Source organism: Phacochoerus africanus, chromosome 4, assembly GCF_016906955.1.
Source record: "Phacochoerus africanus isolate WHEZ1 chromosome 4, ROS_Pafr_v1, whole genome shotgun sequence".
In the NCBI taxonomy this organism is placed as follows: Eukaryota; Metazoa; Chordata; class Mammalia; order Artiodactyla; family Suidae; genus Phacochoerus; species Phacochoerus africanus.
The window spans coordinates 67,690,677-67,716,431 of record NC_062547.1 but is presented as its reverse complement, the minus strand read 5'-3'; the positions used below and the strand labels follow the sequence as shown (position 1 = coordinate 67,716,431).

Sequence of the window (25,755 nt, the reverse complement as noted above, 5' to 3'; positions counted from 1 at the left end):
TTTATTTCAGGGCACTGAGCAAGGAGTGGGAGAAAAGCCTCAGATCTGCTCCAACTTGGTCTTTGAGCTAGAGGTTTTTTAAAAGAGGAAGAACAAAGAGGCTGGGATTAAAAACAATAGTTTTGTGACATTTACAAATCATAGTCAGGATGTCTCTGGTTTAAGATTCTCTGGCCATGGCCTGAGTTACGGGGTGGGGGGGGCTGTTAGTTCATCTTGCTTTGGAAAAACAACCTGAGTTTGTACATTAATGATGATGTCTATAATAGTAATCTTAGTACATTAATGATGTTATTGACAACAGCAATTTTTGTCATTTGAGTCTGGTTGATTAGTGTTCAGTTAGCACAGACAGTATTGAGGTTAGAGGGGAGGAAAAAGAAAGGGAATAAAGTTTTAGGCAGAGATATTAATCATAAACTTACCAAGGGAACTCAGTTCTAGGGGGATTTGGTTTCATTGCTGGGTTTTCTTTTTTCTTCCTTCCTTCCGTTCTTTCTTAGGGCCACATCTGCAGCATATGGAAGTTCCCAGGCTATGGGTAAAATCGGAGCTGCAGCTGCCAGCCTATGCCATAGCCACAGCAATGCCAGATCTGAGCCGCATCTGCAACCTACACCACAGCTCATGGCAATGCCATATCCTTAACCCACTGAGTGAGGCCAGGGATCAAACCTGCATCCTTGTGGGTACTAGTCAGGTTCTTAATCTGCTGAGCCACAGTTGTACTCTAGCTTTTGTTTTCTTTTTCTTTTGGTCTTTTCTAGGGCCACACTTGCAGCATATGGAGGTTCACAGGCAAGGGGTCTAATTGGGGCTATAGCTGCCAGCCTATACCACAGCCACAGCCACGTGGGATCCGAGCTGCCTCTGAGACCTACACCACAGCTTATGGCAACACCAGATCCTTAACCCACTGAGCGAGGCCAGGGATTGAACCTGCAATCTCATGGTTCCTTGTTGGATTTGTTAATCACTGAGCCACATGGGAACTCCCTAGCTTTTGTTTTCTTATTGGTACTTACTTGTATAGATAAATTCTGGATTCTGTATTTATTCCTTGCAGGTTGCAGCCACGGTTTTCTCCTAGTTTTTTGGTTTTGCTTTGTTCTAAGTACTTATTTAAAAGCCTAAATTCCCAGTAGTCACTATCTGATCATTATAATTTTGTAGTCCACCAATGGTTGGTAAAAAGATTTTCTTAAATGCCTTGGCTGTATCTCTTTCACCCATCTCCCAAGGCAATCCGTGGGAGAAGTCACAGCTTTAAGCTTTAGGCTACTTTCAAGATAGGCTTAGCTTTCACTTCTTGCTTGGACAGGGTCTTAGGGTCAACTGAAGGTGAATGACTTGTGACTTTTTCTTTCCTGGATCTTCCCTGGGTGTGTGCACAGCCTTGCTCATGCACACAAAGTTTAAGATCCCCAGGAACTTGTTGGAGGCTTTCAAAGTTCCATGCAGCTGGAGTTCCCATCATGGTTCAGTGGAAACAAATCTCTGACTACCATCATGAGGAGGCAGGTTCAATCCCTGGCTTCTCTCAGTGGGTTAAGGAACCAGCATGCCATATGCTGTGGTGTAGGTTGCAGATGTGGCTCGGATCCTGTATTGCTGTGGCTGTGGTGTAGGCCAGTGGCTATAGCTCTGATTTGGCCCCCAGCTTGGGAACCTCCATATGCCTCAGGAGCAGCCATACAAAGACAAATAAACTAAACAAAACAAAACCCCACAAAGTTCCATGTGGTTGTCTAGTTCTTTTTTTTTTTTAAATTCCCAGCCAATCTCCTTTTTATCCCAACTGAAATAATAGCCTGCAGATGTTAGCAGCTATTGTTTTGGTAAGCTATTGTTTTGGTAATGCCTTGAGGCTAAGGTTTGTTGTTTTTTTTTTTTCCTGCTAAGCTGAGTTCTGAGCAAAATCAAAATAGTCATAACACCTTGAGGGTAGGGATTTTCTAGGGAGCTTCAAGTTTAGAAAAAAAAATATTGACTGCATTCTGGGGATGATTCTTTTAACAGAGCACCCAAAGACATCAGACCTCTCTGTTGACTGCAAGGCTGCTCCTTTTGGCCACTATCTTGAGGTGGGGGGTGGGGGATAGAAATATCCTTAAATTAAAATGTCACAGATCCTGTTCCCTACAAAGATTCAGTAATTTTTCTTGGATGGACAATTTTCCATTTGTGGCTTTGGTTAATTTTCCATTTGTGGCTTCGAAGTGATTAATGATTAATTCTAGTTTTGTTGGGGGGGTTATTTTCTTTATTTTAAAGTATAGTTGATTTACAGTGTTGTGCCTGATTCTAGTTTTCTCCATCATTGTTGTTTTAGTGGGAAGATGAGTTAACCACAGTTCTCATTCTGTCATTCTGGAAGTTTGATCTCCCAAATGTTTCACTTTTGCTTTCTCTTTTAGAAGTTTGTCACCATTATGCTACCTGTAAAGTCACAATTGCCTATCTTCAAAACCTCTAAGACCAAGTTATTGCCACATTTTGATGACAGTTTTTGTTGTACATAGTTTTTCTATATATCATTGCCTATTATAGGACATCATCTTGGTAAACCTCCTCTTATCACCCAGATGGAGCAGGAGAATGAAATAGGGACAGTAGGGAGGAGAGTTCACCGAGACACATGTTCAGGTGAACAAGAGGCATATACGAATATCTTGCCTATCAGATCTGGTTGGGGTGAGGAAGAAATGACACTATGAAATGTCAATCAAGAAATTTTAAAATATACCTATCTTTTACATTTGAGGAAAAAGGAGAGACCATTAGGTGTGAACTTCCTCATGTAGTTTCAGCTTTTCCTAATCTTTCACTTTTTGCCTACCATTTCATATTTATGCTGTAAAAGGTCTCTCTTGCTCTTTAATATTTACATTTGGAATCATCTGATTCTTCCCATTTTTGCATATGCAGTAATAGCCTGTTAACATAATTTTCAATCATGATATTATCATTCCTTAGTAAATCGCATGAGATACTAAACCATGTAAGTATCATTACTTTCATCATGAATGGATTTTTCTTTCATATTGTCTTCTTAACTCTAAGGTCAATATTTGAAGAGAAATACACATGGGCCTTACTTTTTTTGGTCATCACCATCCACCATTTCATACTCTAGGAATTTGAGGTTATGTTTCCATTTGTTTTAGCTTGGGTTTGGATGTTACCTACTTTTGTTAACATATTATCACCATGTCTTTTCCAAATGTCCCTACTATGTTCAGATGAGATGACTCTCCTTAAAACCAAACAACCACAGCTTAAACAAGGTACTTTGGAGAAATATACACTCAGTGGCAAGAAGGTAAGATTCACATGGGATAAGGTATCTTCACATTAGAAGTTGAGAATTCTATAAGATAGAAAAGGACTAGAGGATAATTTGAGGGATATCATACTCATTTCATAAATAAAAAGCAGGAGATTCTCTATTTATCTATTTATTTATTTATTTTCTTTTTAGGGTCACACCCATGGCATATGGAGATTCCCAGACTAGGGGTTGATTTGGAGCTACAGCTGCTAGCCTATGCCACAGCCACAGCAATGCCAGATCCAAGCAGCATCTGAGACCCACACCACAGATCATGGCAATGCTAGATCCTTAACCCACTGAACAAGGCCAGGGATCGAACCTGCAACCTCATGCTTCCTAGTCGGATTAACTTCTGCTTCACCATGATGGGAACTCTGGAGATTCTCTAAGTATTAATTGGAAGGAAACACATAGCTCTAAAAATGGCTGCAGAGAATCTCCAAAGTAAATATTTTCATAATGGTATTAGATGTTAAATTTTTAAGATATAATCCACTCTAAGGCAAGTTTATGTTAAAACTGTTAGAGAAACTCTAATGCAGCCATCTGGTATAGCAATCAACTTACTCAAACTGATAAACTCAGTCAGAAATTGTACATACTCACTAAGAAAATGTGAAACATTGATATGAATAGTGTTCTAGACATGCCAGAATTTATTTTTTTATCATTAGTTTATTTATTTGTAATTTATATGCCAATGTTGTGATTGCATTATATGTGTTTTACCTCATTTATCACTTATAAAAACCTTGCAAGGCATTATCTATCATTGCCTCTATTTTGTTGATAAGGAAATTGAGACACAGAAAGATAAGTAACTTGCCCAAGTGTTCATGGTTCATTAGAAGCTGAACTCAGTGTCAGTCCCAAGGGTCTGTCCCCCAAGTTAGACCAGCACATGGGCTCTTTCTTTAGGACATCCCAGAATTTATATTGGGGGGAAATTCTTCAACCAATATAATGACCATGATAAATCCTGTGATCAAAACTCATATTTTAATCAATAGGAACAAACTCATGGAGACCATCCTTTTAAATGCAGTGAAGTTGTTGAAGCCTTGAGTGTGAAATATAGAATTTCTCAGAATGAGAACATTTGCCCTGGAAAGAAACCCTATCAATATCGTGACTCTGAAAAAGACCTCGGAGGTTATTTACACCTTCGGTCACATAAGAGAATTCTTCCTGGGGAAAAATCTTATGGATGTAAAAAAGATGAAAATGCCTTCATCAAGAGTTCTTACTTAACTGTTCAGGAGAGACAACATACAAGAGAGAAATCCTATGAATGCAGTGACTGTGGGGAAATCTTAAATTCAATCTCATGCCTGAAGAAGCATGAAAAAACTTACATTGGAGAGAAGTCTTTTAAGTGTGGTCAGTGTGGTAAAGTATTACAGAACCGCTCATCCATTAAGTTGCACATGAGAACCCACACTGGAGAAAAACCATTTAAGTGTTATCAATGTGGGAAAGCCTACAGCTCAAACTCTTACCTTACACGTCACAAGAGAATTCATACTGGGGAGAAGCCCTATGGGTGCCATGACTGCGGAAAAACCTTCAGAGATAGCTCACTTCTCAGACAACATTCGGAGACTCATTCAAGAGAAAAACCCTATAAATGTAATCAATGCAACAAAACCTTCAGTAGAAGCTCTAGGCTTACCATACACCAGACAACACATACTGGAGAGAAACCTTTTACATGTAATGACTGTGGGAAGACCTTCAGTATCCTCCCATATTTTCAAAGACATAAGAGAATTCACACTGGAGAGAAATCCATTAAATGTAGCCACTGTGGAAAAGCACTAAGTAGTCAGGCATCTCTTAAGACACACCTCCGGATTCATACCGGAGAGAAACCTTACAAGTGTGATCAATGTGGGAAAACTTTTAGATTGAGCTGTAACCTTACCACACACAAGAAAATTCATACCGGAGAGAAACCCTGTAAGTGTAATGACTGTGGAAAAGCATTCAGAGATCGCTCATGCCTTAAAGAACATGTGCGAATTCACACTGGAGAAAAACCCTTTACATGTAATCAATGTGGAAGAGCCTTCAGAGTGAAGTCTTTCCTCGTTTTACACAAAAAAGTTCACTTTAAAATGAAACATGAATGTAAGGAATGTGGGAAAGTCTTCCATGGTGTCTTATCTTACAGGAAACATATGAAAAACCATACCAGGGACAAGAAAACTTATAAGTGCAATGAGTGTGGAAGGGCTTTCAGCAGGCGTGTGTCCCTTACTATACACATGAGAACTCACACTGGGGAGAAACCCTATGAGTGTAATGAATGTGGAAAATCCTTCAGTGTAAAGTGTAATCTCACTGTGCACAAAAGAGTACATACTGGAGAAAAACCCTATAAATGCAGTATATGTGGACAAGATTTCAGTAAACCCTTATCCCTTTGGCGTCATGAAAGAATTCATGCCCAGTAAATACCCTTTTAGTGAGATCCATGTAAATCAGCTTTCAGTGAACTCTCAGTCTTTAAGACATACAATGAAATGCTAATGGAAAAGAACTGGTTTTGAGGAATGTGAGAAAGACTCTGAATAATTCACATGTGGACGAGAATCCCAAGTTGTTTAATGACTGTGAGAAAACTTTTATTCAATTATTATCCCTTAGAGAATACATGACAACATTGAAGGGAAAATGTTTTAATCTTTAGTATCTTCAAGAATGATTACTTGAGAAAAATAAACACCTAATGTTTTAAGTCACCATGTTTTCAATGTGGTGTGTGTGTGTGTGAGAGAGAGAGAGAGACCACTAAAGGAAGTCAGTTTTCTTTGCTTTGTTGCTTCTTAGGGCTGCACCTGCAGCATATGGAAGTTCTAGGCTAGGGGCTGAATTAGAGCTACAGATGCTGGCCTAGATCATAGCCACACCAGATCAGAGCTGCATCTATCATCTATACTGCAGCTCACCACAGTATCGAATCCTTAATCCATTGAGCGAGGCCAGGAATGGAACTTGCATCCTCATGGATACTAGTCAGGTTCTTAACCTCCTAAGCCACAACAGGAACTCCATGGATGGTCAGGTTTTAGAAATTTTTATTTTATTATTTATTTATTTTTCTTTTTAATGGCTATACTTGAAGCATATGGGAATTCCAAGGCCAGGGGTCAAATTGGAGCTGCAGCTGCTGCCCACGCTACAGCCATGGCAACACCAGATCCAAGCTGCATCTGAGATCTATGCCATAGCTTGCAGTGTTGGATCCTTAACCCACAGACTGAAGCCAAGGATCTAAACCCGCATCCTCACATACACTACATCAGGTTCTCAGTCCACTGAACCACAATTGCTACTCCATAAATTTTTATATATGGTAACAAAATTTTTTAAATTATTTGGTTCAGGAATGTAGTGTTTGTTTTTGCTTTTTAGAGCCAAACCTGCAGCATATGAAGGCTCCCAGGCTAGGGGTCAAATTGGAGCTGTAGCTGCTGGTCTATGCCACAGCCATAGCAATGCAGGATCCAAGTCGAGTTCATGACAACACTGGATCCCTCATCCACTGAGCAAAGCCAGGGATCGAACCCACATCCTCATGGATTTTAGTTGGTTTCCTTTCCACTGAGCCACAACGGAAACTCCACGGGATGAGTGTTTAACAGATAGGGCTCTTCAGTCATGCTTACAAATCATCTATGTATTTATACACTTCATGTCTTCTAACCTATCATTTCCTGCACAAGGTCTATAAAGAATCTTCCCATGAAGATTGCAGATGGTCAAATCCTTCTTGGAATTCTGAACTTTTTATAACTCATAGTGTTTACATTTAACCCGGACAAGAATGTACAATCCCATGAATTTTTATGAGGTAGAACACCTCTATATTAACTACTGAACACTTTGGTCAACATATAGGATATTATTGTCACCTGAGAATCATTCTTTAATGTTCTTTCCATTACTAATTACCCTGACTCCTGCCATGAGAATGTAAGTACCCTACAGAATCATGTATTTTTAATTCTTTTTTTTATTGAAATATGGTTGATTTACAATGTAATGTTAGTTTCTGGTGTTCAGCAAAGTGATTCAAATATATATATATAGTTATAGTTATATGTATATATGTATATACTTTTCCATGTTCTTTTCTGTTATAGTCTACTATATGACAGTGTAGCTCCTTGTGCTATATAACAGGACCTTGTTTATCTATTTTATATATAGTAGTTTGTATCTGCTAATCCCAAACTCCTACATTATCCTTCCCTGCACCCGCTTTCCCCTGGAGTAATCATAAATTTGTTTTCTATGTCTGTGAGTCTGTTTCTGTTTCCTAAACACATTCATTTATGTCATATTTTATGAAGAAATCTATCTTTAAGACAACTAATTGAGGTATAACCTATATACCATAAAGGTCATCCATTTAAAGTATAAAATTCAGTAGTTTTTAGTATATTTAAGGTTATTTGCACTCTTGTACCTGATATTGTATGTTAGCATTTGTGACTGACTTCTGCTTAACATATTTTTGAGATTCATTTTGCTGTCCCATCCAGTTTATTTCATTGTTGCATAGTTTTCCATATAATGAATATGCACACCTTATCATTCAATTGTTTTGAACATTTTATGTTTTTAGCTGGGCTCTGTTACAAATAGTTCTGCCATGAGCATCTTGTACATGTTTTTTGATTCACAATTGTACAGATTTTCATTGGGTATGTAGTTAGGAGGGCAATTTCTAGGTCATAGGGAATGCATATGGTCCTATTTATTAAAAAGCTACCCAATAATTTTCCAAATGGTTGCACCAATTTACATTCCCACTCTTGCCAATATTGTCATTTTCATTTTGGCCATTTTGATGAGTATGTTGTGCCATATTTTGATTTTTAAAATTTTCAAAACATTTATATTGAACTACATTTATATTTACAGAAAAGTTGAAACAATAGTACAAGGAGTTGCTATATATTCCTCAGGGTTTCCCAATATTAATGCAATCAGTTTATCAGTCGCTTCCTTTATGATTAGTGCTTTTTTTGTGATTTCTTTAAGATTGTTGGTTTATGTCTATTTTTTTTCTTTCTTCATCTTTTTTTTTTTTTTTTTGGCAACACCCACGGCGTGCAGAATTTCCCCGGCCAGGGATTGAACCCAAGCTATGGCAGTGACAATGCCGGATCTTCAACCCATTGAACCCCCAGGGAACCCCCGGTTTATGTCTATTTTTCAGGCAACCACCAAAAGCTTACCCAAGTAAATTTGTTCCCTTGCTACCTCTTTCCTATAATAGTTCTAACTTCATTCCTGTAGGAACTTTAATTAAGAAAGGAGAAAATTTCCATAAGTGACGTGGTGAAAATGATCCCATGTTACGTTCCCTGCATCCCTGAGTCTCTGTCCCTTTGGGAATTTAATATCACTCTGGCTTTCTAGTCCTTTAGTGATAGCCTATGGTTCAGAGCAGCTGGGAATTGTTCTAAGCAATTTGGTTCAGAGCAGGCTTGGAATTTCCTTAGGGTTAGACCCCAGAATCCAAGAATGTGATGCCTTGGAGGTGAGAGGAAAGATGTGGGAAGAAAATGATATATACCTATCTGTCCTCTCAGGGTCAGGAAGTCAGCTATGCAGGAGTTCTCCCTTCCAGGATCTGTGTTCCTTAGGGATTTGAGCTGCTTTTGGGGTAAAAATGACAGTACACATTGGACTAATGAGGAGCTTGGGAAATTGAGCCCCCAGGGCCACTGAGACTGCGAATAGTCTAATGTGACCTCTCTACTCAACAGCCCTACTCAGGTCAGGGAACAGCACACCTGTGACTTCTGATATGCTCCCTCTTACCTAGGAACCAGTTGCTTCACTTGGTCCATCTGCCCTTCCTAGGGGACAGATTTCCCACCTCCATCTTTCAATATCCAGAGGAAAGGTGAATGAGTATGTTGACTGCTCTAAGGTAATATCAAGTGCCCAATAAATGTGATGAGAAATTGAACAGCTAATTTTTCTTAACAGCCCAACTGGAGGACACCCAAGAGTTAAGATAAAATTCAATGGGATAAGTAAAATTACCAGGTTTTTTTTTTCTTTTTAGGGCCACATCCACAGCATATGGAGGTTCCCAGGCTAGGGGTCGATTTGGAGCTAGAGCTGCTGGCCTTCACCACAGCCACAGCAGCATCAGATCCAAGCCGCGTCTGCAACCTACACCACAGCTCACAGCAACACCGGGTCCTTAACCCATTGACCGAGGCCAGGGATAGAACCTGAAACCTCATGGTTCCTAGTCGGATTCGTTTTCCGCTGTGCCGGGAACTCCCAGTTTTTGAACTTCTTGATATCCAATTTGCAATCAGCTTTCATCATTTCTTACTCATACTCTGTCTTCTAAATTCCAGGGACCCCTTCCCCACCTGAGTATGAATTAGCCCTTTCAGAAATCTGGCAGATGTTCTGCAAATACTGTGGTTTCCCTCCTTTCTCTTTCTTTCTTTCTTTCTTTCTTTTCTTTCTTTCTTTCTTTCTTCCTTCCTTCCTTTCTTCCTTTCTTCCTTTCTTCCTTTCTTTCTTTTTTTTTTTTGACAGTGAGTGGGACTGGAGTGGGGTAAATTTGGCTTCTCAACTTTCCCACTCTTAGTTCTAGATTTCATACTTAGAGAAGTCAAGTCTTGTCCTACTCTCTTACTTGTGAGGACTCTGGGAGAGGAGGTTGAAACCCATTAGTCTAGCCTTTTGTCTTTGAAAACCCTCAAATAAAACATAACTATATACATATATAGGCTGCATCCATGGCATATGGAAGTTTCTGGGCCAGGGATGAAATCTGAGCCACAGCTGTGACCCAAGCTGCTACAGCAGATCCTTAACCCACTGTGCCACAGGAGGGACTCCTACAAAATATTTTAAAACATCAGAACAGGAGTTCCCGTCGTGGCACAGCAGAAACGAACCCGACTAGGAACCATGAGGCTGTGGGTTCAACCCCTGGCCTCGCTCAGTGGATTAAGGATCCGGCATTGCCGTGAGCTGTGGTGTAGGTTGCAGATATGGCTCGGATCATACCTTGCTGTGGCTGTGGCATAGGCCAGTGGCTACAGCTCCGATTAGACCCCTAGCCTGGGAATCTCCATGTACCTCAGGTGTGGCCCTAAAAGACAAAATAAATAAATAAATAAATAAATAAATAAATTAAATAAATAAATAAAACATCAGAACAGCACAGTGAACAGTGAAATATTCACATAATCATCTTCCAGCATTAATGCTGACCTTTTGCCATGTTAGCTTCAGACACTTTTAAAAAATAATGAAATGTTACATGAACATATAACATCCTCTTTATTATTCCCTGCCTTCCCTTCCCAGAGACTACTTGGTGGGTATTTGTCATGCTTAGTTTAACGCTATTATATATAGATGTATCTCCATAGGTACTTCTCTACTATAGGGGAAAAAATTGTAACAAACCCAAATGCTCATTGATGTGAGAGCATATAGTAAATTAATGAACCAAGTCTGCTTATGTCAATATTGAGGAGTTCCCATTGTGGCTCAGCAGGTTAAGAACCCAACATATTGTCCATGAGGATGTGGGTTTGATCCCTGGCCTCGTTCATTGGGTTAAGAATCTGGCATTATAGTAAGCTGTAGATGCAGCTCACATCCAGTGTTGCTGTGGCTGTGGTGTAGGCAGCTCCAATTCAACCCATAGAACTTTCATATGCTGCAGGTGTGGCTGTAAAAAGAAAAACATATTGATAGGAGTTCCCATTGTGGCTCAGCAGAAACAAATCTGACTAGGAACGTGAGGTTTCGGGTTGGATCCCTGGCCTTGCTCATTGGGTTAAGGATCCTGTGTTGCTGTGTGCTGTAGTGTAGGTCGCAGATGCAGCTTGGATCTGATGTTGCTATGGCCATAGCTGTAGATCTGATTCAACCCCTAGCCTGAGAACATCCATATGCCCCAAGTTTGGACCTAGAAGAAAGCAAAGAAACCTGATAAATATAGGGATGAGTGCTACACCAAAAACAAAGTTGATGAATAACTGCATTTGTAATATGTATAACAAAGACAAACATGTAATATATTATGTTACATAAGCATAGAATTTTATGAATCCATCATTACTCATATAGAACACTCCAGGGGAGTGATAGATGCAAAGTTCAGTGTCATGGTTACGCCTTGGAAGGAACAGTCAGTATTGAGATTGTGCAAGAATACACTGGGCCTTCAAGGAAATCTTCATTGTTTTATCTATTAAAAATGAGGCAGCATTTCTCTTGTGGCACAGCAAGTTAAGGATCCAGCATTGTCACTGCAGCATCTTGGGTCACTGCTTTGGCGTCTTGAGTTTGATCCCTGGCCTGGGAACTTCCACATGCCACAGGCATAGCTAAAAAGGAAAAAAATGAAGCAAGTGTGAAATGATACTTGAATTTGAATTTGATCATATTTTCTGGTAGGTTTAAGCCCTTTGTGGTCACTCTTTGTACTTTTCAGGATGCTTGAAATATGATATTATAAAACATCATGAAAATAAAACAAAAGTTGATTTTAAGGGGTATTTATATTTACATAAATGTAAATATATAAATGTCTCTGTATAAATTGCTTTTCTCCTTTACTTTTTTCAGTTTAATTATATACATCTAGAATTAATGTAAATGTTTTGATTTTGAATATAAAAATTAATAGGATGAACATTTAAAAAATTAAGTATGATATAATAGTGTTAACATAGTATAAAACAGTATTGCAATAACAGGGAACATCATGGCTATGCCATAAGTTATGTATATATTCCTATATGGTATTTATTTGGGTGATTTCCTCTATTTCATTACACAAAGAGGGCTCCCAGTGGGAATTTGAGCACACCCTTCCTTTCTCAGCCCTGAGATGTTATTCTTGAGTCGTTTTCCCTCCTTCTTCCCTTCTTCCGCTTTAACCCTGTCTCCCTCTCTTAAGTTCCCTTCTAGGCTTCAGGACTTGTCCTTAGTAAAACCAAAAATGGTTGGAAGATCACTGAAGTGCCCATATGTTGAACACTGTAATTGCTTTTCATCTGTCCATTTCTCATCCCTGTAACACCCTTGTCCTGTCCTTTTTTTGTTTGTTTTTTTGTTTTTTGTTTTGTCTTTTTACCTTTTCGAGGGCCGCTTCCCACGGCATATGGAGGTTCCCAGCCTAGGGGTCGAATTGGAGCTATAGTCACCAGCCTACGCCAGAGCCACAGCAACATGGGATCCAAGCCGCATCTGCAACCTACACCACAGGTCACGGCAACGCCAGATCCTTAGCCCACTGAGCAAGGCCAGGGATCGAACCCACAACCTCATGGTTCCTAGTTGGAGTCCTTAACCACTACACCACAATGGGAACTCCATCCTGTCCATTTTTTAAAAAGCAGTTGCCATTAGAGTTCCTGCCATGGTGCAACAGGATTGGCAGCATCTCTGGAGCACTGGGTCACAGGTTCGATCCCTTGATCCCTGGCCCAGCACAGTGGTTAAGGATCCAGCATTGCCACAGTTCATAGTTTGCAGCAGCCATTTGCATGTGATCCCTGGCCTGGGAACTTCATATGCCGAGGGGTGGCCAAAAAAGAAAAAAAAATTAAAACATAAAAGCAGTTACCATGATAAAAATAGGAAAATTGGATCTGCTCGGAGGGGTTCTGTGTCCCTAAGACACAGAGCCGAGTCACAGTTGGGGGATTAGTGATTGAACCAAGGAGTATCTGAGTTCAAGTCATATCCCAAGAGGGTTGACGTTTTTGTGTTTTTTGCTTACATTTCTCCAGGAAAAGTCAACTCCTTGCTCAGGGCCTCAATCTGTGAAGCAAAGAGCTTGGATTACATGGGTTTAATAGGGATGGAGTAGGCATAGGTAGTTTTAGAAGTCCCAGTAGAGTATCATAGATAGAGAGGGAAATCTAGGGGACTTTGAGAGATCACTGTAAGTTAATAAATTGCTCAAAAAAGCCATCAGAACAAGACAGGCTTGCTTGCCTCGCCTCAGGTCATTGGGTGGGGGATGGGAAGAGGCCTGCATTCAGATTCAGATCAAGGGCAGGAGTTTGAGGACCACCCTTCTGCTGATTTGAATACACAGCTTACTGGATACCAAGGAGGAGCTAGTAGTCCCAGAAAGGAAGAGGCAGTCTTTTCCGACCCCTACTCCCCCTGGATGATAAAACTGTAGCCCACCAGATCCTCTGGCCAGAGGCTTCTTACCTGCCCACTTGCAACTCTCAAGTCCTATCCTAATAAATCTATTTCTTGCCTATCACTTTGTCTCTCACTAAATTCCTTCTGCGCAGAGGCATAAAGAACCTAAACCTCCGTAAGTCCAGACATCGGGTGAGTGCTAATTTAAAATGTGGGTTCAAGTCCCACATTTTGGGTTCTGGCTGGGTGCAGGCTGTTAATGCTGTCTGTTTCAGGTTCACTGTACTAAAGGGACACATATTGTGATTCTATGGTAGATTTGGCTGAGACATCATTGTAGAAATTCCTTTACCTCATTGGTTCATAAGAACAGTAGGCAGATGCTTTGACATTACCAGCACATGCCAGTCCTTTATGCCCAGCCTTTTTTGGAGGGGAGGGGAGTTGGGAGAGGGGCCAGGATCAGTTTCTCAGGAATTCAGATAAACTAGAATGGAGGGAGGAGCTGGTTCAGAATTGGTCCCTGTGGGACTCTTCCAGAAATCAAAGATTACCTGAACTAGGTGCTGAGGTAGCCAAATCAGGAATATTAGGGGGCAGGGTACCATTTGTGGCTTACTCTTTCATTTTCTTTCTTAATAAATGAGATATAATTGACATACAACATTGGATTAGTCTTAGGTATACAATAGAATGATTTGATAGATGTACCTACTGCAAGATGATGATTACCAAATAAATTTAGTTAACATCCAACACCTAATATAAAATTATAATTTTTTCCCCCTTAGGATGAGAACATTTAACATAACATTTTTTTAAATGATCTATGTGGTTTTTAGTGTGATCTGTAATATACAGAAAAGCCAGGGTTAAGGCAAATAAAAATAGAGGAAGAAACCTATGCTACTGGATAAAGAGGAATTAATGTACACTTTCACAAACTGCTCTAAGAAAAGAAAAATGATGGGAGAGAAAGACTCCAATGGGATACGTATGAAAGAAGACGAGGGCAAATGGATCTATCTAGACTATTAATCTATGCACGGAGATTAACTGCAACAACTCCCAGTAATATTTGAATATATATATGTTGTTTGTATGTATGTATATTGTATGTAAAAAAGACAATATAGGGCTGCACCTGTGGCATATGGAAGTTCCCAGACTAAGGGTCCAGTCAGAGCTGCAGTTGCCAGCCTACATCACAGCCATAGCAACACCAGATCCAAGCCACCTCTGTGACCTACACCACAGTTCATGGCAATGCCATATACTTAACCCACTAAGCAAGGCCAGGGATCCACATGTTCATGGATACTAGTCTGATTCATTACCACTGAGCCACAAAAGGAGCTCCGTATTGAAATATCCTTTTTTTTCCCTTCCTTCCTTCCTTCTTTCCTTTCTTTTCTTTTCTCTTCTTCTTTCTTTCTTTTTTTCTTTCTTTCTTTCTTTTTCTTTTTCTTTCTTTCTTTCTTTCTTTTCTTCTTCTTTCCTTCCTTCCTTCTTCTTTCTAGTCTTTTTTCTTTTTGTCATTTGGAATTCCCAGGCTAGGGGTCTAATCAGAGCTCCAGCTGCCGGCCTACACCACAGCCACAGCAATGTCAGATCTGAGCGTCATCTGTGACCTACACTCCAGCTCATGGAAATGCCAGATCCTTAACCCACTGAGCGAGGCTAGGGATCAAATCCGCAACCTCATTGTTCCTAGTAGGATTCGTTTCCGCTGCGCCATGACAGAAACTCCCCTTTCTTTCTTTCTCCTTCCTTCCTTCCTCCCTTTCTTTCTCACTCTTTTTTCTTTCTCTATTTCTTTCTTTCCTTCATTCTTTATACCTTCCTTTCTTTCTTCCTTTTAAACTCCATCCATTGTGTTCAAACACCATTAAGCAGAGAAGATCATGTATATTTGTGTTTTAAATTACCAGGAAAGACGTGTAAGGTAAACCTCTAAAACTAAGTGTCTTATATTCTCTCAAACATAAAGATAATTAGATTGAAGGTTCTGAAGTTTTACTATTTGCATGTACTGTCTCAAACATTTTGGGAGTTCCCATCGTGGCTCAGCAGGTCGAAAGCCCAACATAGTATCCATGAGTATGTGGCTTTGATCCCTGGCCTTGCTCAGTAGGTTAATGATCTGGCATTGCCATAAGCTGCAGCCTAGGTCACAGATGTGGCTCAGATCCAGCATTGCCATAGCTGTGGTATAGACCTGGAGCTGGAGCTCCAAAACATTTTGCATTTGTTATTGTAAGTCCCAACATTACCTTGAAAACATAATTATCCAGTTGTATTTACTCCTACTTCTCTTCCTGGAGCTCCCTGGTGGCCTAGTAGGTTATGGATCTGGCATTGTCACTGCTGTGGCTTGGACACCTAGGTGCAACCAAAAAAAATTTTTTTAATTATTTCCCTTCTATCTCTACTGGCCATTCTGGGGACTTAATTGTTCAGTGGCCTGGATGTCAGGGTGAGCTAATTAAGAGATACTTTCTAGGATTCTGAGGATGGTACATCTAAAAATTATTTTTAATTTTATTTTTAGGGCTGTACCCACAGCATATGGTAGTTCCCAGGCTATGGGTCAAATCGGAGATACAGCTGCTTGCCTGCGCCACAGCCACAGCAACGCAGGATCCTACCTGAGTCTGCAACATACACCACATCTCACAGCAATGCTGGATCCTTAACCCACTGAATGAGGCCAGGGATCAAACCTGAATCCTCATGGATATAAGTCAGGTTCATTACCGCTAAGCCATGATGTGAACTCCTGAAGTTTTGTTTTCTTGTCACCATCTTTCTACCAGACTCATCAACAACATGAAACCAGGAAACCTCTCCAATACTGCAGAATTCCTCCTTCTGGGACTGTCAGAGGATCCAGAACTGCAACCCCTTCTATTTTCCCTCTTCCTCTCTGTATACCTAGTCACTGTGGTAGGTAACCTGCTCATCATCTTGGCCATTATCTATGACTCCCACCTCCACACCCCCATGTACTTCTTCCTCTCTAACCTGTCTTTCGATTGATATCTGTTTCACCACCACCACCCTCCCAAAGATGCTGGTGAATATCCAGACACAGAGCAATGCCATCAGTTACCCAGGATGTCTCACCCAAATCTGCTTTGTCCTGACTTTTGTTGGCTTAGAAAATGGAATTCTGGTAACGATGGCCTATGACCGCTTTGTGGCCATCTGTCACCCACTGAGATACAATGTCATCATGAACCCCAAGCTCTGCGGGCTGCTGGTTCTGATGTCCTTCCTTATTAGTGTTCTGGATGCTCTGCTCCACACTTTGATGGCTCTGCGACTGTCCTGCACAGACCTGACGATACCCCACTTTTTCTGTGAACTAGCTCATATTCTCAAGCTCTCCTGTTCTGATATCCACATCAATAATATCCTTGTGTATTTAGTGACCAGCCTGTTGGGTGTCATTCCTCTCTCTGGGATCATTTTCTCTTATACTCGTATTGTCTCCTCTGTCCTGAAAATGCCATCAGCTGGTAGAAAGTATAAGGCATTTTCCATCTGTGGGTCACACTTAGTAGTTGTTTCCTTGTTCTACGGTACAGGTTTTGGGGTGTACCTTAGTTCTGCAGCCACTCCCTCCTCCAGGAAGAATGCAATAGTATCAGTGATGTACACAGTGGTCACCCCTATGATGAACCCTTTTATCTATAGTCTGAGGAACAAGGACATGATGGGGGCTTTGAGGAAACTCATCTCTAGAATATCATCCTTCTACTGATGTGTTAGTTGCTTTGGGCTTATGTGGCTGGAAATAACAGAAATAAATAATGAGAGAGCCAGAAAGCCTGACCAACTTCCTGGAATATTTATGACCAGAAATCAAATGGTTAAGAGTGAGAATTTTGGAATCAGGCCATCTGGGTTTGAATCCTACCTCTGCAAAACAAAAACTGTGACCTTTGACAGTTTATTTCAACTCTCTAAGCTTAGTTTCCTCACCTACAAACTTTGCATAATTATCTTTACAATTTTGGAAGACTTGAGATACTTTAACTCCACCAGTGAGAATGCATGCCTTCAGCAATAATAAGGCAAAACCTCAGCTCCAATAGGACCAAATAATAAAAGCCATATCTTTTCTAACAGTGATTTTAGAGGTCATGTGGGTCTAGGTCCAGAAAAAAAGGGACTGCATTTCACTCTGCTGTGTTGGCTTCTTCTAAGGCTGTTCCCCTTGATGATCATCAATGCCTATAGCAATTCAGGGACACTTCAGACACAATAACCAGATGCAGAAAACTCGCTGCCTCTCCTCTTTGCAATGCAGAAGGACTCTTTCCAAAGAGCAACCAAAGGACGTTTTTATTATCAGCCTGAATTGGAACATGAGTCCTATATTAGTTTCCTATTGTCTTTGTAACGCATTATCACATGCTTCCTTCGTAATTTAAAACAACACAAAGGTATTCTCTTGCAGTCCTGGAAGTCAAAAGTCTGAAATCAGCTACATTGGACTAAAGTCAAAGTGTTGGGTTCCTTCTGAAAGTTCGTCTTTATGAATTTGCTTACTTTAATAACATAAAATATTTGTCCTTTTTTGCTTATTTCACATAAAATAATGTTTTTAAGTTTTACCCATGTTGTAACATGCTGGAATTTCATTCCTTCTTATGTGGCATAAATAATAAATAAATAAATAAAATCTCACACCTACTACTATCACCAGGATTCCTGATATCATTGACTACACAGATATACCATTGGTGAAGGATGGTGTGTCCACATTTGCACTGTAGGTGAAATAGATGTGAGCAGAAACAGGTGGAGCAACGCATGGTGGACACCTGGCTTAATAGCATCAGGGAATCAACCACCCTGAATTCTTCCATCATACCATCCTTTTTGGCCATGGCCACACCATGCACAGGTTCCTAGGCCAGAGATCAAACCCTTACCACAGCAGTGACCCAAGCTACATCAGTAACTACACTGGATCCCTAACCCAGTGAGCCATCGGAGGACTGCTGTACCTTCATGGTCTTTAAGGGTTTGCACTGCCCTGCAAATGATGATAAAATTGTTTGGCTAATGAGGAGCTTTGGATATTGGTCCTCCAGAGGTACAGAGACTACAAATTGTCTCTTGACAGCTCACTCAACAACCCTTCCCCAGTAAAGAAACAGCACACTTATGCCCCTTCCTAGAGGTGATCACTCTTATCCAGTAACCTGCTTCTTTCCTTTATCCCTTTCCTCTGATAGAGCTTCAGTCTCCATTGCTCAACATCTAGGAGAGATCCATCATTGCATCTCTAAGGGAGATTCCATCATTGCACAGTGGTATCATCCAGGTAACCTAATGTCCCTTTGTTAATATTTGGAAATCAGGGCAGGTGTTTTACTACAAGTTTATCCAGGGGACACTGTGAGAAGAGTATATGCATAAAATGATTAGAACCAAGGCATCCATTTGCCTCTCGCCTATCTTCCATCTTCTTGACATGTTCCCTTATATCTTTCCTGCAATCCTTAAAGAGCACCCACTCTGGAAGTCTCCTATTCTCTCTCCACAATGGCAAAGACTTTTCCTCAACTGCAGGAATATGCTCATTTACAAACATGGTGATTGCATTTAACTTCATTTTTATACTGGTTTGGGGGAGGAAGCTTTGGCAATTTCACGATATTTTCCAATTCTGGGTTTTCAACACTACTTTGTATTTTTCCAGGCTGTCAGGTATCTGGGGAAGGAGGTGGCACTCCAGATGAGTGCATCAGGCTGACTATCTGTTTCTCTTAATAAAGTTACTGAATGTTTTAAATAATCAAAACAGCACAGATAGTGTAATTTTTTTAAATGACCATTCTGAACTCTTTCCGGAATTAATGAATATTGACACACTGCATTATTAACCTCAGGTCTTTTTCCAAAATAACAAAATAACATGCACATGGGAGGCATCCCTCCATTCAATTTCTTCCCTTCCTGAGCTGATGTGTGCCTAAGATGATATTCCTATGGATGACCTAGGAACCACATCTTTTCCATCAGATTCATCAACAACATGGACCCCAGAAACCAAACAGATGTTTCAGAGTTTCTTCTCATGAGATTGACAGAGGATCCAGAACTGAAGACCATCTTCTTCAGACTGTTCCTGTCCATGTACCTGGTCACTGTCCTGGGAAATCTGCTCATTGTCCTAGCTGTCATCTCTGACTCCCACCTCCACACTCCCATGTATTTCTTTCTCTCCAATCTGTCCTTCACAGACATCTGTTTGAGCACAACCATGATCCCAAAGATCCTGGTGAACATCCAGACTCAGAATCAGAGAATCTCTTATTCAGGTTGCATCACCCAGATCTGCTTTGTCCTGACTTTTGTTTGTTGGGAAAGTTTTCTCCTTTTGGTAATGGCCTATGATCGCTATGTGGCCATTTGTCACCCACTGAGATATACAGTCATCATGAACCCCCAGCTCTGTGGTCTGCTGACCCTACTCTCCTTGTTCATTAGCATTGCAGATGCCCTACTCCACAGTCTGATGGTGCTGCAACTGTCCTTCTGCACAGACCTGGAAATCCCCCTCTTCTTCTGTGAAGTTGTTCAGGTCATCAAGCTGGCCTGTTCTGATACCCTCATCAATAACATCCTGATCTATCTTGCAGCTGGGGTACTTGCTGGTGTTCCCCTTTCTGGAATCACTTTCTCTTACATTCAAATTGTTTCCTCTATTTTGAGAATGCCATCATCAGGTAGAAAGAACAAAGCTTTTTCCACCTGTGGGTCTCACCTCTCAGTTGTATCCTTGTTCTATGGGACAGCTTTTGGGGTGTATATTAGTTCTGCAGTTACTGACTCTTCCAGGAAGACTGCAGTGGCTTCCTTGATGTACACTGTGGTCACTCCCATAATGAACCCCTTCATCTACAGCCTGAGGAACAGAGACATGAAAGGAGCTTTGAAGAAACTCATTAGTAAGGTACTTAGATTTTTGTGATTGTGTCATTGGATTTGGGATGGGTTCACCAGAACACATCAAAGTAAAAGGAATACTACTGATCTATATAATGCCTGACTCTTTCATTACCAGATTCTTATATGAATGGATAACTATAAATAATAGAAAATAGATGACTAGATAGGTGATGGATAAGTGCATTTTAACTTAGGGTTGAAACTGGACTTACTCCTTTTTTTATCAGCACTGTGATTTTGCAACACACGATTTCCACTCTCTAAGGAGTCCATGTTTCTACAGCTAGAGTCCATGGAAGTGGAATCTGAGGCAGATGCTTTTGATACAGTGATTTTGTGGGGATGGTTCTCAGCACAGGGGAAGTGGGAAAAGGTAGATAGGTCAGGGGATGGATTTAAGCAAGCCTGTGGCTCAAATATATATATACAAATATATATATACAAATATACATATACAAATATATATATTTGTATATAAATATAAATATATACAAATATATATATACAAATATATATATATATATATACAAATATATATATACAAATATAAAAATAAACAATTCTGTGGTCATAGCAGAGACTGGATTCTGCTTCATTCCATGGATAGCAACATAGGAATTTCACCCTAGAGTTAAGCCTACTGTGAGATAAGGTAGTTGATTTTTCTGCCTCAGTTCAGGAATCTCTAAGACTGGTCACTAGGAAACTGCACATGTGTGGGCCAATATTTGTATCCACAATACTCAGCTTCATCATCAGTAAATTTGCCACAATTCAGTTATCTCAGTGATTTGAAATGATTAGGATGTATTTGAACTTGATCAGTGAGGAAAACTTTCTTTCTAATAGGAGAAAGTAATTTGGAGTGTAATATACTCAAACAATATAGACACTCATATTTAATTACAGAGATTTCAGTGGTAGTGTAGGAGAAAATGTCCCAATAAAATGTAGAAAGGAGAGACCCCAGCCATGATGACTAAGCAAAGTCTAGCCAACTGCCGCAACCAGTCCTCCCCCATGCATCTGCTTCCGCATCTACTACCTTGCCTGACATCACTCCAGTCCAACTAGTCAAGCTTGGACCTGGAAGACGTAGCCCATAAAAGCCTTGTGAAACCCTTCTTCCGGGCCCAGACTCTGGAGAGCGATCTCCTCTGAGCCCGCCAGCGTAATAAGCCTGAGTTCTCCAACTCTCTGAGTGCTCGCTTGGTTTCTCGCCGGGTAAAAGAGCTGATCCACTGCAGCCGCAAAGCTGCTGGAGCTGGTATGCTACAGCCACAGGGCTGTTGCCAGAGCTGATACGCTGCAGCGCAGGGCTGCTGGGTATCTGCCGTAACAGTAGAAAACATGCAGGATCAGGAGAGATTCATTCATTCTTCCATGAAGTGGCTTCATGCTAGGGCCGATTCCCCTCAGGGACCCAGGTGGCTGCAACAGATACAGGCATCAACCTAGACATGATTCTCAGAGACAAAACAATTCTGACTGTCCTTCCCTGGGTCTGCTGTTAATTGGGGTCTATTAATAATTGTTATTTCCATGGCATCATTCATTGCTGAGACCAGCTCAGCAGGATGGGGCTGAAGAACTGGTGCTGTGGAACTTAAGGGAAAAAAATTTAACATAAAACAAGGCACAGAGACATTTACCTTAAACAAAGGTGGGAACCAGGGGACTCAATGTCTCAGGGACCAAGAGCTCTGTCTCAAGAAACCACACTGCTTTTATTGTGCTCTTGAGGATTATGTCAAGTGAAAAGGGGGTTGTAGGTACAGGATATAGGGTTTTTTTAATTATTTTAAAAGTCTCTTAGCTGGTAGATTGTTAAACTTTTACTCTAAACTTTAGGCATTTAAGAATCATTAGCATTTGAGTTAGCTATCTATGGACAGCATTTCAGAGACTCCTCACTGTGCTTCTGAAAATGGCATGCCTATTTGTGGCAACCCTGTGTGCCTAGGTTTGCACCTTGGTTCTCTTTTCTAATGCATATTCTGTTAACGACCACTCATAAACCACTTAGTGATGAGGTTCCTCTTTCTCTTATTCTTTAGAGGACATATCATGCTTGTGCAAAATTCGTGCCAATCTGCACAGGTCCGGTGTGCCTAGACCATTGTATTATGTCCTCATTCAGCTGACCCCTTGAATAACCTATGCCTTTAGGTCTTTGTTCTTAAGCTTAAGTCATTTACCATCACCATGACTGTTTCTCAAGCAGGAAGATGGGATAAAGGAAGGACAAGATGGAGTTTTCAGCAAAGAGGCTAAGAAAATATTATAAAAACATGTCTCACAACAATTCATAAGTTATTTTACCTTCAATATCATGCTGAGAATAGGATCACATGCCATCTACACAGTTTAATTCCTGATATAGGGAAATGATTACTAGGAGGGTCTTACACTTACCACATAAGATACGGTGTGATTACTTCTGAAAAGTGAGCCTCCATAAGGTCTACATACACTTAGGACAATGTCAATAAAATTTAACTAGTATCATAGTGTTTTGTATCTTGCCTCTATCCTTACTTCTTATAATCCTATTGGTATCATGTATTTTTATCACATACTTTGTTGCAGAAACCTCAAAAACTGTGGCAACGGAAGGAGACAAACAGCACTCAGAGATATGGAAAAGCAAGGTTTATTCAGCACCAGTGCGGGCTCAGAGGAGTCACCTCCAGAGTCTGAGCACCAGGTCTTTGTTCTCAGTAACTTTTATACACTACAAGGTCTTGATTTTCCCATGTAAGCATCCCGGACCTCCCCCATGCCCAAGCAGACAGTGTTCCTCCCTAAGAAACTGAGCAAGCAAGGTTACAGAAGCAGAACTGATAAGCAATGCTGGGTACCTGATTAGCAGGGCTGCTGGCTTGGACAGAGAGTGCACAGTTGTTACATTATTACAAGAAGGGTGGCATAGTGATGAGCGCAGCTGGAAAGGTTTACAGCTTAGCCAAGGGGGGGGGGGTTGTTCTTTAGTTAAAACTCCATTTCAACTTCACCTATTATATTTGTTTTCTTTTATTGTCATTTTGTCAGCCTTTTTCCCTGGTTTAATACAATAAAATAAATACTTATTAGGCAAGCAGGGCAAAGGCTGTTAATAGTCTTCTGGCATTTTTTTGTTGTTGTTTTGAAATCTTCTCCTTAGCTTGTTTATAAAAATGTGTCTGGGGAGTTCCCATTGTGGCACAGCAGAAATGAATCCAACTGGGAACCATGAGGTTGCCAGTTCAATCCCTGGCCTTGCTCAGTGAGTTGAGGATCTGGCGTTGCTGTGAGCTGTGGTGTAGGTCACAGATGAGGCTCGGATCCTGCGTTGCTGTGGCTGTGGCATAGGCCGGTAGCTGTAGCTCCAATTGGACCCCTAGCCTGGGAGACTCCATATGCCATGGGTGCGGCCCTAAAAAGACTAAAGACAAAAAAAAAAAATCATCGTGTAGTAAAATGCACTTTTTGTGTACTGTTCTTGGTATTTTAACTCATAGCGATTCTCACCACCACCACCACAACTCAGAATACAGATCATATACATCATCTGCCAAGAAACTACTTTGTGTTTCACTGTAGTCGCATACTCCTTTGTCTTTGTGAAGAGTTCTGAACCACTCATCTGTTCTCCAATCCTAGGGTTTGTATTTTTTATAGTGGCCTATGAATAGAATCAGAGGTCACCACAACCTGTGCATAAATACTTATAGTGTCTCTATTCATAATTGCCCCAAACAAAAACAACCTACATGTACTTCCATAGAGAATGTATAGGTAAACCATGGCATGTCATTTTAATAGAAGATGGTAGAAGATGGCAATAAAAACTATGAGGTATTGATACAGGCAACAACTTGTGTAATTCTCAAAGGCATTATGCTGAGTAAAATAAGACTCATGCAAAAAAAAAAAAAGCAAACTTTTAAAAATTTTATTAAAGTGAAATGGAGTTTTAACTAAAGAACAACCCCCCCCCCTTGGCTAAGCTGTAAACCTTTCCAGCTGTGCTCATCACTATGCCACCCTTCTTGTAATAATGTAACAACTGTGCACTCTCTGTCCAAGCCAGCAGCCCTGCTAATCAGGTACCCAGCATTGCTTATCAGTTCTGCTTCTGTAACCTTGCTTGCTCAGTTTCTTAGGGAGGAACACTGTCTGCTTGGGCATGGGGGAGGTCCGGGATGCTTACATGGGAAAATCAAGACCTTGTAGTGTATAAAAGTTACTGAGAACAAAGACCTGGTGCTCAGACTCTGGAGGTGACTCCTCTGAGCCCGCACTGGTGCTGAATAAACCTTGCTTTTCCATATCTCCGAGTGCTGTTTGTCTCCTTCCATGGCTACAGTTTTTGTGGTTTCCGCAACATTTTGGGGCATTGGCTGGGAAGCCAACAACCGAGCTGGCCTCTTGTGCCACCGTTGTCAGGGAACCGGGGGAGGCCACAGTCGCCAGCCCGGTGACAGGTGGATAGCACGCACTGGCCATTTTGCCAGATCCAGACCCTCACTCGGGCCATGCTGGCCTTGGCCCACACCGCTTCCTGAACAGACTCAGAAGGAGAGTGGAAACAGATCCCTGGACAGGACGTCAGACTGGTGAGTGCCCCGGGGACATCTGCCTAAGTCAGGACCCACCATACAGCGGAAGGAGAGACTGATCACCTCTCAGTGACCAAAGGGTCACTCAGGTCAGGGTTTGCTCCCTTGGGATCAGAAGATTTGTCAATTCTGGTGTGTGTGTGTGTGTGAGTGACTGGAGAGAATGAGAGCCCGTGCTCCACCGTCTTTGGACTACGGAGCCAGAGTGAGCCCTAACCTGCAGTTCTGCAGCGACCTCATATGGCTTGTGGTGGCCCTCTTCGGGGGGATCCTGACATTGGGGTTTATACAGTCCCACCTATGCTAAGAGGTGCCTGAAATATCTCCTCCAGGGGAGCGGTCAGGCGGATGAAGCGATTGTTACCTGAGGCCTTATCCTCACTGTTTGTTTTGCGTCACTGGCACAGGGTGGGACTTCACACAATGGGTAAATCAGCTTCCAAGCCCACTGTCTTAAGTGTATGGTTAAGAATTTTAAGAAAGAATTTTCTAGAGATTATGGTGTTAAGCTGAGTCCTGGAAAACTGTGTACCCTCTGTACCCTAGAGTGGCCCTCCTTTGGTGTTGGCTGGCCTCCAGAAGGGACCTTAGATGTGTTCACAGTTACAGCAGTATATAATGTTATAACAGGAGACCCTGGACACCCAGACCAATTTCCATATATTGATCAATGGTTGGAAATTT

At 41.0% G+C, this 25,755-nt stretch overlaps 3 protein-coding genes across 3 annotated transcripts; all 3 read left to right on the top strand.

Annotated features, from left to right (window-relative positions):
• Window positions 1-2,003: 2,003 nt before the first annotated feature.
• LOC125124652 (zinc finger protein OZF-like) lies at window positions 2,004-5,790 on the top strand. The gene is made up of 3 exons (XM_047774696.1): window positions 2,004-2,084; window positions 4,345-5,424; window positions 5,560-5,790. Exons 1-3 carry the CDS (start codon window positions 2,004-2,006, stop codon window positions 5,788-5,790), a joined length of 1,392 nt encoding a protein of 463 aa, XP_047630652.1.
• Window positions 5,791-16,330: 10,540 nt separating this feature from the next.
• On the top strand, window positions 16,331-17,267 carry LOC125124267 (olfactory receptor 7G3-like). The gene is given in 2 exon segments (XM_047774413.1): window positions 16,331-16,534; window positions 16,536-17,267. Coding segments are annotated over 2 exon segments (936 nt in total).
• Window positions 17,268-19,553: 2,286 nt separating this feature from the next.
• Window positions 19,554-20,492, top strand: LOC125124266 (olfactory receptor 7G1-like). The gene has a single exon (XM_047774412.1). The coding sequence runs from the start codon at window positions 19,554-19,556 to the stop codon at window positions 20,490-20,492; it is 939 nt and encodes a 312-aa protein (XP_047630368.1).
• Window positions 20,493-25,755: the final 5,263 nt, after the last annotated feature.